This window comes from Protopterus annectens, chromosome 17.part0 (genome assembly GCF_019279795.1).
Source record: "Protopterus annectens isolate FY-2018-M chromosome 17.part0, PAN1.0, whole genome shotgun sequence".
NCBI classification, from domain to species: Eukaryota; Metazoa; Chordata; order Ceratodontiformes; family Protopteridae; genus Protopterus; species Protopterus annectens.
The window spans coordinates 235,698,367-235,714,499 of NC_056751.1; the positions used below are offsets into that span (position 1 = coordinate 235,698,367).

At 38.9% G+C, this 16,133-nt stretch overlaps 1 protein-coding gene across 1 annotated transcript in view; it reads right to left on the reverse strand.

The window, feature by feature from the left end:
* HSD17B4 (hydroxysteroid 17-beta dehydrogenase 4) overlaps positions 1-16,133 on the reverse strand; it is a 1,616,359-nt gene that overhangs the window by 1,351,746 nt on the left and 248,480 nt on the right. Inside the window, exon 3 of the mRNA XM_044059338.1 lies at positions 14,524-14,631. Coding sequence (XP_043915273.1) covers positions 14,524-14,631 — 108 coding nt within the window. The remainder of the gene's footprint in view (positions 1-14,523; positions 14,632-16,133) is intronic.

The following is a 16,133-nucleotide window of genomic DNA, read 5'->3' on the forward strand; positions in this document are numbered from 1 at the left end:
ATATATATATATATATATATATATATATATATATATATATATATATATATATATATATATATATATATATATATATACATATATATATATATACATATATATATATATATATATATATATATATACATATATATATATATATATATATATATATATATATATACATATATATATATATATATATATATATATATATATATATATATATATATATATATACATATATATATATATATATATATATATATATATACAGATATACATATATATATATATATATATATATATATACAGATATACATATATATATATATATATATATATATATATATATATATACATATATACATATATATATATATATATATACATATATACATATATATATATATATATATATATATATATATATATATACATATATATATATATATATATATATATATATATATATATATATATATATATATATATACAGATATACATATATATATATATATATATATATATATATATATATATACAGATATACATATATACATATATATATATATATATATATATATATATATATATATATATATATATACACACAGATATACAGATATATATATATATATATATATATATATACATATACACATACATACATGGGTCTACTTTGTTTCGTTGAATCTTATTTCACTGAATTTCATTTTACCCCGACCACGTCGCTGAAAACTCAAATTTCTGAAAACTAATTTCATTGAACTGCAGTTAGTATATACAGCACTGTGTAGAGTATTATATGGCAAGTTAAAAGGTATATGCCGATTTTTCCCACTGTAGTGCAATCCTGGAGTTAGTATACATAGTTTGGGGGTATGTCGGGGGCACAGCCCCCCCCCCCACATTGGGGGGTGGGGGGGCATAGCCCCTCAGTTTGAGTACATATTGTCTTCTGGAAAGAGTAAGTCATTGGTGCTGCAACTATGCATGTCTATTGTTTAAAATTTATTCAGGAGCGGCCCTAGGTCATCTGATGCCCTAGGCAAAAGGGCTCCACAGCACCCCTCACCACACCACCTGGTGCTCCCGTCCTGGTCTACCTACACCAAATAAATACTGGAAAAGCAACCCTCCTAGAGCGGCACCCTATGCAGTCGCCTAGGTGGCCTATGCCTAAGGCTGGCTATGAATGCATTGTTTTGAAGTTTTTGGTAAAATACAATATAAAACAAACTAGGTGGGAGTCTACGCCCCCTACGCCTCCCACACCCCCTCTAACTATATATACAAACTCCTGGATAGCACTACAGTGAGGAAAAGGGCATATACCTTTAACTTGCCTTACAGTACTCTACACATAGCCATATATACTAAGTTCAGTTCAGTGAAATGAGATTCAGTGAAATGAGTTTTCAGCGAACGGGTCGGGGTGAAATGAGATTCAATGAAACAACGTAGACCCATATATATATGTATATATATATATATAAATATATATATATATATATATATATATGTATATATATATATATATGTATATATACATATACACATATATATATATATAAATATATATATAGATATATATATATATATATATATATATATATACATACATACACACACACACATACACACACACATACATAGTTATATGTACACACATACAGTGGCATAGTGGCTATAACAAGCCATAACATTTTTCACTCACTATACACACATCTTAACTTTAACATTCACGCATTCCAATATTACATAAATTGTTAAATTCCTTCCTTCCCTTAAAACCTCATTCTTCTTCCTGAATGTTATTCTGGATGTATTATTCCCACAGATTCCATTAACATCTATGTAATTTTCTCTTTTTTCTAAGAATCCCACCTTCATTTCTTTTACCTTTACAACATTCAGTATCTCTATTACAGCTGGTTTAAATTATGATTTCCATTTTCTATTTCTGGCAGCCAGCAACAGTAAACTTAAGACTTTAACAAGTCTAGGCAATTCACAGCCTATGGCCAAGGTAAAAAAATAAAATAATTTCCTTAGCTACAATGATTTGCTCCTCCAACATTTTTGACAAAACACTCTACGGAATTTTTAAAATCTGCAAACTCGTTACCTTCTCATAACACATTCCCAATTACCTCTCTCTCTCCTACCACATCTCCTGCATTTGCTACCTACCTGAGGAAGAATTCAGAAGTCTGCCTGGGGTACAAAACTGTCTATGGAGAAAACAACATACAAAAGTCCTAAACCTTTGGAACTTTGCTGCATACTTGGAAGCCATACCGATGTCTTCCCATTGTTCCTTGGTAAATTGTCTTTTCAGTCTCTCTTCCTAATCTTTTCTAAATTCCACTAATTATTTCTTATAATTACTGATGTTTTATATGCTCTACTAATCCCTTTTTTGACAGCTGTTTATGTTTTAGACTAAACTAAAACTCTACCATGGTCAGTCTTTCACTTAGCACTCTACTAATCCTTACTCTTTGCCTATATTCTGCTATCAGAACCCAAACTTCTTCTTGGCCTCATCCCACTCAATTATAACTTTTCCTTCCTAGTTATTTTCTCCCAATACCTTGGTTCCTTTACTAATTTGCTCCAGTAAATTCCAGCTTCCTCTTGCCTATCTATCTTCTATACTCTAACTTATAATTACCCCATTGGCAAAATCTCCATTCAAGAGTCATCTTAATTCACAGATTATTTTCTGCTGCTTTATGAATACAATATTCTGCATGGTTGCTATTATTCTCCTTAAGGACCTGTATCCAAAATCCTACTCTCTCTTCATTTCTCAAACTCCCTCCTTGTTTTATCAGGACTAACTGACCTTACCTATCTCTGACATAATGGCCTTTGGATCTTTGGACTCCACATAAGAATCCCGAGGAAGGGAGCTCCAGCCCCACTAACACCAGAAGAAAGCATGCACATAGCCTAAAATTGGTGTGTGTTTGAGTGCGTGTGTGTGTGTGGGGGGGGGTGTAAGCAACGTCTGCAGATCAGGCACCGAGTAACAGGAAATGGGCACCCAGAAGCATGCCTGACAAGGGAAGGCAACAGTGGCCTCAGGCATGGAAATGGCATCTGGTAATATTCCCTAGAGGTGCAGTGCTACACCTGCAGCTTAGCTCTAATCTGGCGTCTGGTTGCTTGATGTCCTAGCCTTAATCTATGATCTCTGGGTACAAGACAACCCAATGGCAAATCTCAACATGTTAACATGGGCCTAAAAATTCTGGAAGGCACAGGGTTAAACCGTAGGAGGTGAATCCTCTACCTCAACAATCATCAACCCAAAGACTGGCAACACCAGGGACCACTCTCAGCTCTCTATGATTGGGATGCGCAGGCTCTGGCTAATTAACTGTGGAATGAGTGTCATCTACACCCCGGAATGTAGCCCCTCAGTGTGATAGCTGAATTGCACTTTCTCCATACCAGTCATTGCCCTCTGAAATGCAGGATAGGCATAAGCTCAAGTGCTGCTAACGGACAACAAGGCCAGCAGAGGACCCACCACCAGAAAGACTAGGCAGAGTACTACATCCTAAGAATCAGTTTTTTTGATGTTGCTTCTATTGCAATCTGGGCCACAGGTGGGACACAACTAATCAACAAATTATGGAACTCCCTCCCACCCACAATTACCTCCATCCCATCATGCACCCACTTCAAAACTTTACTAAAAGCGCACCCAAAAACATGCTGGCTATGCCCTTGCAACTCCCACTCTAATATCACCCACCCCATCCAACCACTACCTTTCTTTCCACTCCACTAACTACCTTGATTCTAGCAAGCTCAAATACTCATAAGCCTAGTACTTATTATACAGCAGGAACTTCTTATTGTAACATTTGTTAATGTCTGTTATGTACTTCACAGATCGATTCTAGTTGTCTACTGATGTACTATGTTCTTCATCTGTAAATGTTGTAAGTAATTGCTATGTAAATTGTTAATCGCTATGTAAGCCAATGTAACTACTGTCTGTTTGTTTTAACTGTGGCGCTTTTCTCCCTGGGCCTCCGCTGAAAATGGACCTACATCCAGTCGGACACTCCCGGTCAACAAATATAAATAAATAAATAAATAATCCCTGTTTGAGGAACTCTCAACCTCTACCAGCCTCCTGAGAAGCAAGGTAGGCCAGGAACTTCTCCCGCCAACATCTGAAAGATGCAATATTGAAATTATTGTACATACAACAGTGCTTCACATCATACTCATCCATAAGGCAAGAGATGCCAGCCTTGATTCATAATTTCAGCTTCCACATGAATACTTTCTAGATTTGTTTCTTGACAGCAAATATCAGAAGACTTCATTGTGCATAAAAAACACGATCCATCCTATATCAATGACAGTAAGGAACTGCTGGGACAGGGGGTTAGCTGCATTAATCAGTCAGCACATGACATCATGGCATGCACCAACACAAACATAACAAACACACTACAGCATTTGCTGAACTGTGACTGATGGAAAGGATAAACCCAATTATTGACATAACAAGAAGTATGCACAATGTTAGACTTTTAGTTCCTTGTGATATATTATAGCAATAACCCATGCCTGGGTGTGGGTAATGCTAAATTTACCCACGGTTGGCGTGGTTTGGTCCTGAGGGCGAAGCCGAGGACCAAACAGCCAACCGTGGTGAAATTTAGCATTACCCACACCCAGAAGTGGTTATTGCTATTATCTATGACATTATTTAAGAAAAGAAACTATTACTTTTCTTAAATAATGGCATAGTATAATGCCTGTTTACTGCCCTTCCGCAGATGCCTGGCATCCGGCAGTTCTGATGTACTGCGCGCCTGCGCGGTACATCAGAGTTGAGCAAAAGCAACGGAGAAAGCAAGATCTCCGTTGCTTTTTTAGTGTTCACTATGTTAAATGAGTTTAACATAGCAAGACAGTTTAAAATAAGCAGCGGAGATGTCCGTTGCTTATTTTAACTGTCTCATATGTTAAACTCATTTAACATAGCTTAAAAAAAAAAGCAACGGAGATTTTGTTTTCCGTTGCTTACAAACACTGCTATGTTAAATGGGTTTAACATGGCGAGAAGTTTAAATAAGCAACGGAGATCTCCGTTGCTTATTTTAAAGCTGTCTCGCTATGTTAAACCCATTTAACATAGCGAGACAGTGTTTTAAAAAAACGAGTTATACTACTGGAAAAAAGTCCGGACAACCGGACCTTTTTCCATTAGTATAACTCGATTTACAACGGGCACGCTGGCCAATCAGCGTGCACGTTTTGGGGGGGTCATGGTATAATATTGTATTTTTACTGGTTCTTACTTTATCAAAACGATATGCTTAATAAAAAGAGATGATAGCATGAATTAACTTAGAAATCATATAGCATTTCTTTATTAACTTAGAAATCATACAGCATTTCTTTAAAATAGCCAGCCTAAGAGTCATGTGGCTAACAAAGTGCATTCTCCTACCACCAAACAAATATACAGTTCATCTGGGAACCACTGTACACCAGCAGTCAGCAGATAAGGCTGTGAATGAGATACTGTGCAGAAGCATTCCCATCTACACACATGCAATCATATTCTACTATATTGGTGACTCTCAGAAAAAGGCCACTTAGGATTCCTCCTCCAGGGAGGCACACTGGCATAGGAAATTTGCTGAAGGACTGTCCAGTGAAAAGAGTTGAGCAAACAAAATTATGAGCATTTCTACTCACAAGAGGTCAATATCCTCCAATCTCAACTCATGCAAAACAGCACAAGCAAAAAAGCCAATGCAGCAATGCTTTTCCATAGGTTCATAGGTTCATACTAGGTTACCTGCCCTAGAGCATTTATAAGCCTGGCCAGAGTGTGTTTGGCTTTCGCCACCCATTTTAAATTAATTTTGCTATGCCTTTTTTTGAGGTTAGTATACTGTGCCTCTGTCTAACAGTGACACAGAAGTGATAGCCGGGGTAAACCTACGATCTCCCATCCACTCATCAAGATTCCTCTTGAAGAGAGTCAATGTGGGACTCTGCCTAACCTGGACTGGGATTTTATTCCAGAGTGAAGGGAGCCTCTGGGTTATGAATCTGTCCCTCCAGCATGTCCTATTTATTTCAGTGCTGAGGTTCAAGTCTCTCAAGCTCGTAGCTCGATGGGATTTGGATTTTCTGAGGTGCAGCATGTCCATTAATTCCGGGTTGGACATGGCTTTATACGTCCGGCACAGATCGCCTCTGAGCAGGCGGTATGCCACTGAGTAGAGCTGGAGTTTCTTTAACCGGGCAGCATATGGCATCTGTTTGAGCCCTTTGATCCTCTTGGCGAGGTACTTTTGGGGTCTTTCCAGTTGCTGCAGGTGCCTGGTAAGGTACATCCCAAAAGGGGCATTGTACTCAATTAAGGGCCTGATGAGGGTTGAGTAAAGAGGCACGATGACCTCCCCTGATCTAGATGTGAATCCCTTCATGATTAGGTGGGCTATATAAAATGTTTTTCTAACCACTTTGGCCATGTGGTTGTCAAATGAGAGATTGCTATCAACTTGGGTCCCCAGGTCCCTAATGACTTCTTCTGTACTTAATGCATTACCACCTATGTGGTAATTTGTGGGCACTTTGTTTTAAGGGGATGACTATACACTTTTTGGCGTTTAGCTTGAGGCCATGGCTCTGGCACCAGTTGTCTGTTTCTATGAGGCCCTTTTGGAGGATGCTTGTGTCGGCTGGAGAGTTGATTATGGCGCCCAGTTTGCAGTCATCTGCGAACTTGGTCAGCCACAGTACTTCCGTGTTGGCCTGTACCGCCGAGAAATATATACTGAACAAGAGAGGTCCCAGGACTGAGCCTTGTGGGACGCCACTTGTAACTGGTTTGGAGTCTGACATGGCTCCAGCAATTCTAACCATGTGGGTTCTGTCCTTGAGCCAGTTTGCAACCCATCTAGTGACATAGGGGTTTATATTTAAGCTGGTGAGCTTATCTATAATGCCCGAGTGGGGTACTGTATCGAAGGCTTTTGCGAGGTCCAGGTAGGCTGTGTGGACCACCTTCCTCTTGTCAATGGCCTTGGTGACTGTTTCAAAGAAATTGACCAGGTTTAAGAGGCAGGATCTGCCCTTAACAATACCAAACTGGGTAAGATCCAGTGTCTGTAGGTCCCCAATATCTTTATTTATGAGGTCCATGATGATCCTTTCCATAGCTTTGCAGACCAAGCTAGTCAGGCTTATGGGGCGATAGTTTCCAGAATCCGTTGAGGCACCACCTTTGTGGAGAGGGACCACTGTTGCTGTACGCCACTCTTTGGGTAACATATCCTTTAGTAAGGCTAAGATTGAACAGTAGTTTTATGTTTGGGTTTAGCTCTTCTTGGAGTTCATGTAGGATGCAGCCCGGGACACCATCTGGTCCCATTGAAGCTGTGTTTTTTGCTTTGGAGAGGGCGGCTCTTACCTGAGCATCTGAGATGTCAGGGGGGGCAGCACTCTGTTGGGATAGATATTTGCCCTTTTGGTGGGGGGGGTTTGCACTGAACCTGTCAGCTAGGATGTTGGCAATGTCTGTGGGCTCGGTGTATTTTTTGTCATTTTGGACTAATTCTGAGCATATCTGGGAATTCCCACCCAGGTTCCTAACATAACTAAAGAAAGCCTTGTGATTATCCTTAGTGTCCTGTGCAATTTTTCTCTCGAAGCTGGCCTTAGACGATTTTATGAGTGCCCGTAGTTTTTTTGCTAATTCTGATCAGAGATGCCTTCCCTTTTGGGATTTTGCTCTATCATGTAGTAGCTTCCTCCTTCTATTGTATAGTTTGTTTATGGCTGGGGTCCACCAGACAGAACGCCTGCCTTTGGAGGATTGGGTCTTGGTTTTATTTGGGATTGTGATGATCCATGCATTCCTGAAGGTGTTCATAGAATGCGTTTATAAAGGATTCTGCGGTCTGGGCCGTATTTTCCACAGGCCCGGGGCTTTGAAGGATTTCCTTGGTTTTGAGGCATGTGAAATTTGCTTTAGAGAAGTTTTTCACTGTGGTTTTCTGGGCAGGGGGTGGGGTCGGGATGTGAATATCCAGTGAGATTAGTTTATGGTCTGATCTTACCAGTGAGGGATACACTTCTAGTCTGGAGCATAGTGTCCCCATGTTGGTGATGATCAGGTCCAGTATGTTTTCTCCTCTTGTGGGAGTGGTAACAAGTTGTTCCATAGCATTTGAGTTTATAAATTCTAGGAACCTTTGGGCTAGGGTGTTGGAGCTAGAGTAATGCTCCCAGTCTATGTTTGGGTAGTTGGAGTCACCCAATATAATGGTGTCTGGAGAGACCTTCATATTTTCCAGTATTCTCAGGAAGGCCGAGTGGGGTTCCTGTGTTTGGGAGGGTGGTCTGTAGCAGGCTATAAACTGGAAGGCCGTTTTACCCACAGTTAGTTGCACATGGATAGTCTCTGATGCTTCGTGCTGTGCCACCAACCTGGAGGTGTGGGTATCTTTGACGAATATTGATACTCCCCCTCCTTTTGTGGTTCGGTCCAAGTTTTGAGGCCGAAAACCATGGTATGAGGTATAACCTGATAGTGCTGGGGTACTCTCGGGAGCCTTGAACCAGGTTTCTGTTACTGCACAGATATCGATGTTCTCCATGCTAAGGAGAGTTTCGAGTGCGTGCATCTTGAGGTTTAGACTTCTGGCATTGAGTAGCATTACTCTTATTTTCTTATCCCTTGTGATACCTATGGAGGTGGGTTTGTCTTTTGAGCCTTGCCTAAAAAGGCACTCTGGGGTAGCAAGAGCCTTTGCCAATATCCGAAAGCCCAGGGTGACAGGTGCAAGCCGCCCTAGCGAAACATCGTGGCTTGTCGAGCATGTCATCCCAGGCTGACAGGCATTGATCCCCTTTGAATGACACCAACACTTAAGCCAATTGTTGAAATTGATCATCTTGTCTTCATATTGTGGCATCATTCTTGGTGAGGGTAAGATGCTACTCAAGGTCAGGGTCATACCGGCCTGGGCTACATGCTCAGAGAGCTCCTCTATGTCTCTTTTCATGTAGTCCAGGGAGGTACGTCTCAGGTCATTCACACCAGCATGGACAATGACTGAGTCATATTTGTACTTGCCTTGGAGTGACCTGAGTGCTTGTGCTATGTGGCAGATCCTAGCGCCCGACAGGCAGCTCTCCATGACCTTCTCCTTGTTCAGCCTGGTGAGCGGGAGGTCAGTGTGCCTGACGATAGAGTCACCTATTACAAGTGTATCAGGTGTGTTGTTTAGCCTTAAGGGCTGTGACTGTTCGGCACACTGGCTTTGTGAGCTATGTGTTGCACGTGTTTTGTTTTGGGGTAGCGGTTGCTTGGGTGTCTGCTTTGGAGGTCTCTGCTGCTTAGGCAGATTTTTATTTAGAGCCTCCGAGTATGTTTTTGTGTGTTTATGTGTTTGGTTTGTTGTCGTGGTAGGTCTATGTGAGACTGGAATTGTAGTGAGTGTGGTTTCCTTCTCCTCCTGACTGGTTACGCCAGTACTGAGTTGAGAGAGCTTAGCCTCCAGTTTGGCTATATGGTTGCATCTCTCACATGTGTTGGAATTTGTTCAAAAGACAAGAACTGCAACGAACCACCATGAAATAAAAGTTGTAAAACTTAATGAAGAAAACGAGCGCTTTCACGCACACTCAGGTGCGCTTCATCAGGTTACAATCACATCTAAAATACCACTTGCTTTTATACATTGACTAAATCCTTAATTAAACAATTGAGAAAGATAATTAGACACGTTTAAAGGTATATCATATAGGAAAAATCCTATTCAAGACAGACATTTCATTTAAACAATCAGCCGTGTCAAGTTTCAAGTTCTCAAGTTCATGTTAAGATAGCAGCTGAATAATACAATTTAAAACCATGTATTCAATGATCATTATGACTTCCATATTATACATATAAAAATAAAAACAAAACGAAACAAAATTAAAATAAATATTAAGATCAATGCAATGAAAATTACATAAAAAACAGGGACAGTGCTGGATAGAAACCCCATTATGTATCCACATGTCAGTCCTCACTTAAGATAAAATGGGACCATAATGTACTGATGGTACTAATACTTTATGTGTGAATGGAAAATCCACTCAATAAAGGAAAGATGAATAACATAAACAAGGCTAATCGATCAGATCATATAAAAATATATTCATAAGCCCAACATCATAAAAAATATAGCAAAATCTCCCAAGAAATGTAAAGGTTAGGCTAAAGCTAAACAATTTTCTAGAGCCATATAAATATCATAAATAGCACAGATACCAAATAATGAACTATTGTTCATATAAAGATTCATACATATAGACCTTTAAATAGATATAAAGATGCACAGTCAATACATTATAATAATAATAATGTCTATGAACCACCATAAAGGTCAGTATATATATAATTAAGCAATCATGCCCAAGAAATGAACTGATTGAACCCAAGCAATAATATAGGGCAAATCATACAAGAACTTGAGACAATATATAAATGTGGCCTATAGTCTGACATCAAAGAATCAGTGAGGGCTATAAAAGATATCATTATACAAAACTATAAAAATCTAGTAATAATGGAGATATGGTGCACTAGTGTCAAGTCAAAATACTCAAGATGGATGAAAAAGTCAACATAAGTAATCTTAACTTGCTGAGCATAGCAGATGTAAAAAAGGCCAATCAATGGCCAAGCAAAACAGGTATATGGAGAATATAGGTATAGTCATTTTACCAAAAAAATGAGACAGGTGATATAATGTCAACAAAATCCTGTTAAGGCAGGCCGAATGTTGACTGTAGTATTTAGTCCAGGTTTTATATGTGCTCTGAGTCTAAGTATCCATCTTAGTTCATACATCTCAGTTGTTCCTATAATGTCCCCGTCCCGTTTATTTACATTAATAACTTGTAATACTAAAAAAAGTATTCAAGTAAGTGTAAGTGTTGGAATTTGTTGGGAGGAGGAGAGGGTTGTCTATGTACATGAGGCAGTTGTAACATTGCCTCAAGATTCCCAGATTCACCAGCTGGACCGGACAGGAGATTGACAACTGACCTTTGGACATGCTAGAATAGTATTGGGAATTATTTTATAATTGAAAAAAAGGGCCAATGGGGAACAAGGTACTCAAGGGGAGTGTGTGAGGGTGTAGTGCTTTTAATTTTTTAGAGCTTACTTATATAATTGCTTTAGTGAGCAAGTGCCAGGCAACTTAAATGCAATGTGTTCAATATCAAAGATCACCTGACGCACATTAAGGCAAATGAGCAGTATAAACAAACATTCAAATTTGTTTTCAGCAAGATGAAATCCAAATGTTCTGTACTTCCACACCTTAAGAACATGCAGATAAATAAGAAACATGTGGTCTTTAGGAATATTAGAGTACTGTAAGTTTTCTTCTTCTTGAAAGGGCCCCCGGGGTGATGGACCTTGCCTCTGAATGTTCAGTAAAAGCAAACAGATATATCTGCTCTTCAAATTCATATAAAGGAAATCCTGATATTAGTCTGGTAAGGTCATAACTCAGTAGGCATGCCAGATATTACCTATTTGCAAATAGCCTTACATCTGAAGGTATCTGCTCTTTTGCTCTCACCTCATTAGTAGGGTTCAGCCATGGTTCACACTTCAAGTGAGCTGCAAATAAGTTGTGAATGACATAACTTTAACACAAGTAACATCAGATGGCAGACAAAGGGCTTCCCTATACACATTTGCGGTAAAACTGTTCGAGCATCAGTAGCACATAGGAAAAAAAGACGAACCAAGTAACGCCAAATGCTTCCCAATAGGAAATCATTGCCAGTGCATAATTAGAATTCGCAGTAGCAATTATTCACTTCTTTAGGGAGATTTCTCTTTTCAAGCTGGTACATATAAGGTCACAGGATCACAGGACGTTACTCAGCTAATGGCCCTAGGGCCCTTACAAGCCTAGCCACATGCACAACTCCTGTTCCCAAGAATATAAAGGTATTAAGCAGAACCAAGTCAACAACTACTGCCCCTGTCCAAAAGGGACACAGGTGAAACTCACGGGGTGAATTTGCGGTTTCCCATCCAGTCATCTAAATTACGTTTAAATAGGGTCAGCAAGGGGCTCTGCTTCACCTGAACTGGAAGTTTGCTCCAGAGGAGAGGTTGCCTGTGTGACACCTATCAGTCTTTCCAGCAAGTCCTGTTGATGTCACATACTAGGTTGAGTTCCATAGAGCAAGTACATCTTATACCATTTGATTTATGAATCTGCAGCATTTCCATTACAGCAAGATCTTATATTGCTTTATATGCAAGGCAGAGGTCACCTCTGAGCAGTGTGTAAGATACAGGATATAGTGATAGTGATTTCAGTTTGTCAACGTATGATATATGCTGAAGACCCTGAAATTTCTTTGTAAGAAACCTTTGAGGTATTTCCATTTGCTGCAGGTGCCTGGTAAGGTACATACGGTAGCACTGTACTCTATTATTGGCCTAATAAGTGAGGAGTACAGGAGGGGTTATAACCTCTTTTGTTCTGGATGCAATACCCTTACTTATGAAGTGGGTGACATAGAAAGCCTTTCTTACCACTATGGAGATGTGGTGGTCAAAGGAAAGGTTTTGCTATCAACCTGTGTGCCCAAATCTCTCACCACTTATTACTTGCTTAGGGTGTTATTTATGTGGTAATCTGCAGGTATGTTGCCTTGCCAAAGGGGATGGTAATGCATTTTTCTGCATTGAGTTTTAGCCCATGACTTTGGCACCATTTGCTTGTCTGTATTAGTCCCTCTTGTAGGATGTTGACAACATTTGGGAATTCAATGACCACAGCCAGTTTGCAATCATCAGCGAACTTTGTCAGTCATAGGCCTTTTGTTTTAGCCTGTACATCCCAGAAGTAGATTCCAAACAAAAGAGTCCCCAGCACAGACACCAGTGGAATACCAGTGGTTACCGGTCTGTTGGTGGAATTAGAGTCACCTATTTTGACTGTGTGGGTTCTACCGATGAGCCAATTTTCAACCCACCTGACAATATATCGGTTGATCTCCAGCTAGGTATGTTTATCAATGATGCCTGAGTGGGGAATACTGTCAATGGTCTTGGCCAGATCCAGGTAGGCCATATGCACAGATTTGCCTTTGTCCAGGGCTTTGGTGACTATCTCAAAGAAGTCCACCAAGTTCAAGAGGCAGGATCTCCCTTTAACGAAGTCACACTGGGTCAGGTCAAATGTTTGGAGGTCTCCTATATCTTTGTTGATACAGTCCACGATTACTCTTTCCATAGCCTTGCAGATTAGGCTGGTCAGTGGGGTGTTGGGGGCTTACCTCGCCCATATCAGAGGTGCAGGGCGCTTGCCTCCTGCAAAAAAAAAATAATAATAATTTTCCACCATACTGAATGTCAGTAATTATTTTTCATCTTTTTAAAAATCAGACTTTCAGTAATTTGATGTTTCATAGTAGAACCCAGACAAAGAATTAAGTGTAAAGTGTTTACAGGCCAGAAATGATTACATGAATAAGTGTACTTCCTAAGAGATCAGAACTTATTCATGGACTAGTTACTATACTGTAAATTATACGTTTTTTTAAGCCAAAACAATATGGGCATGTATTACAAATGAAAGAAAATTGAGAAAGTACACAAAGTTGTGGTTTTGTTGTATGTAATAAACTAGCATCTCATTTTTTGCTCAGCCTGTAATAATGTTTTAAGGAAAAGAATAGTAAGCAGCACCTACACTGACATACATTCCTATTATTATTAATTATGATTATTATTATTATTATTAACCAGCTATGATCAACTGTCAAACCTGAAGTGTTTCAGCACTAGTGTGCATTCTTCTATAAACTTCCACTTTCCAGCAATAAATGCAAACAATTTCATTTTCATCAACACACAATGAAAATACTGACAAAAGTAAAAAATGCAAGAAAAAAACATAATAAAATGGGTCTGAATGATAGTGAGGCCATCAGAGTTCATGTACAGTAATTTTTTGCAGGGACAAAAATGGGAAACAAGTTCCAAAACTGACCCAAGGCAACAGACTACTGACCTGATCTTCAAGGTGATACACTTGTCTCAATCCTCATGTGTTGAAAGGCACAATGGTAAAATACAGGAATGCTCATCACACTGCGGGTGTAATAATCTGTAGCTAATTTAATAAAACTACAGCCAAGCAATGATGCAAATACTGCTCATTATAAACAAATACGATTTTCTACAGAACTGGAAGAGAAAGCTTACATATTTCAAGTAAAACTGCCAATATATTCATGATGTTGGCCTCTTTAATGCATCCTGTAAAGCTGCCTCAATGAAGGTTAGGCCCCAGCATGCCATGTCAATGCTACATTTTTAGCAGCTAGTTGTGACATTATAAAAGTCAAGTAACAGAAACACTGACCACTCAGAGTGACAGCTTACTAAGTAAGCAGTGAGTATAAACATAATATGAACTACTGTTTGTTCACTCCAAACTCAATATACTTTACCGTAGTTAGCCACTGCCTTTCCTCCTTTAGCCTTGATTTCTTCTACAACTCTGTCTGCGGCTGATGAGCTCTTTCCTTCTCCTTTGATATCTCCTCCAAGGTCATTCACTGTAAAAATAAATAAATAAATAAGGTCCACTTCAGCATCGTTTTAAACGTTGACAGGCAAGGTAGGCCTCTTATGAAAATAAATCTTGAAGAATGGCCACTGGCATTCCTAGCCACAAATGGAATCTCACTACAATCAGGACAATTAATGCACATCATTTTTTAAACTTCTATAACCCTCACATTAAATAAAAAAGGTCTCGGCACTTTCACTTGAGTCATACAAACACAACAGGTTTCAGGTCCATTTTTACTTGCGACCCAGACAGCTTACTGAACATTTCAGATGCAATGCATAAATTTTTCAGTATTTACTGTAACACGCTGTGTTTTTCAGACAGATCCAAAACATACGTAGCTGCGCACACATTCTTTAAAGTACCATTTGCCTCCTTTTGGAGAAGAACTCTGGCCAAAGCAAGTTCCAACCTCAAAACAAGTAATTACCCACAGCATGCCACTTTCATAGTCACTCTTGAATCACATCTTCTCAAGGTGACTATACCTTACTGATTTTCAATAGGACTCCTCAACTTACACAGTAACACTGTACAATGAAATTGTTCATCAATTCATGTTTCAATTATTCAAAAGGAAAAATAATATATTTTTAAAAAAAACAAGCAATCAAAAGTTATAAACTGGGAAAATGCTTTGGTAATAGTCTGATTTGTACATTTCTAATATCCCTGCATCACTAAGTGGTTAGCAGTTTCTTCTACCACAAAACAGCACACTGACAACAGACAAAATGATGTGTGTTTTTTTTCGTTTTTCAGCCAGCGCTTCTCTCATTGTCTTACATATCCCCACAGTATAACTTGGCACTTTTAATTTTCTCATCTTCTGTTTCCAGTGACTTAAAATGGTTATCCTGAAGCAGTCCTTTCTTTAAGCAGTTTTAAAGACGGTTTCAGTAGATGTTTTTCAAGTAATTACTTCGATTTTTTGTTACCTTTAAGCACCTAAGCAGTAGATAGGTATGGTTACTTTCTAGCCTCAACAAGAATGAGCAAATTATCTGCTTTTGTAAAGCTTCTAAATATATTAGGTACGAATACTACTTCCTCAGTAAAAGTAATCATCTCAGCTACAGGTGATAAGTATCCTATTAGTCATGCATGTACTACTATGTGAATAACTCATGGATGTTGCACGATGCATGGACTGATTGTTTAGTAACTTTGTTTTTGTCTGTTTGTATTTGTTTTTATTTGTATTCATTAACTGGGATGAGAAGTGATTCACATGGAACTTTTTCAGACATCCCAGGAGCTCAGACTTGTGTGATAGGCAAAAGGAGGCCGAAACATTCAAAACACTGGACTACAGGAAGGTGCTCAATGACTACGAATAGCCTTAATCCTCTGTGTAACTACAAGATGCTGTGAGAAATTCTGACAGAAAATAAGAAATATCAAGGAAGGCCCAAAAAAGTACAAACAGATTGTTGTCATACTTGGATCGGGAACTGTATAACCAAGTTCTTCTTTTATATGTGG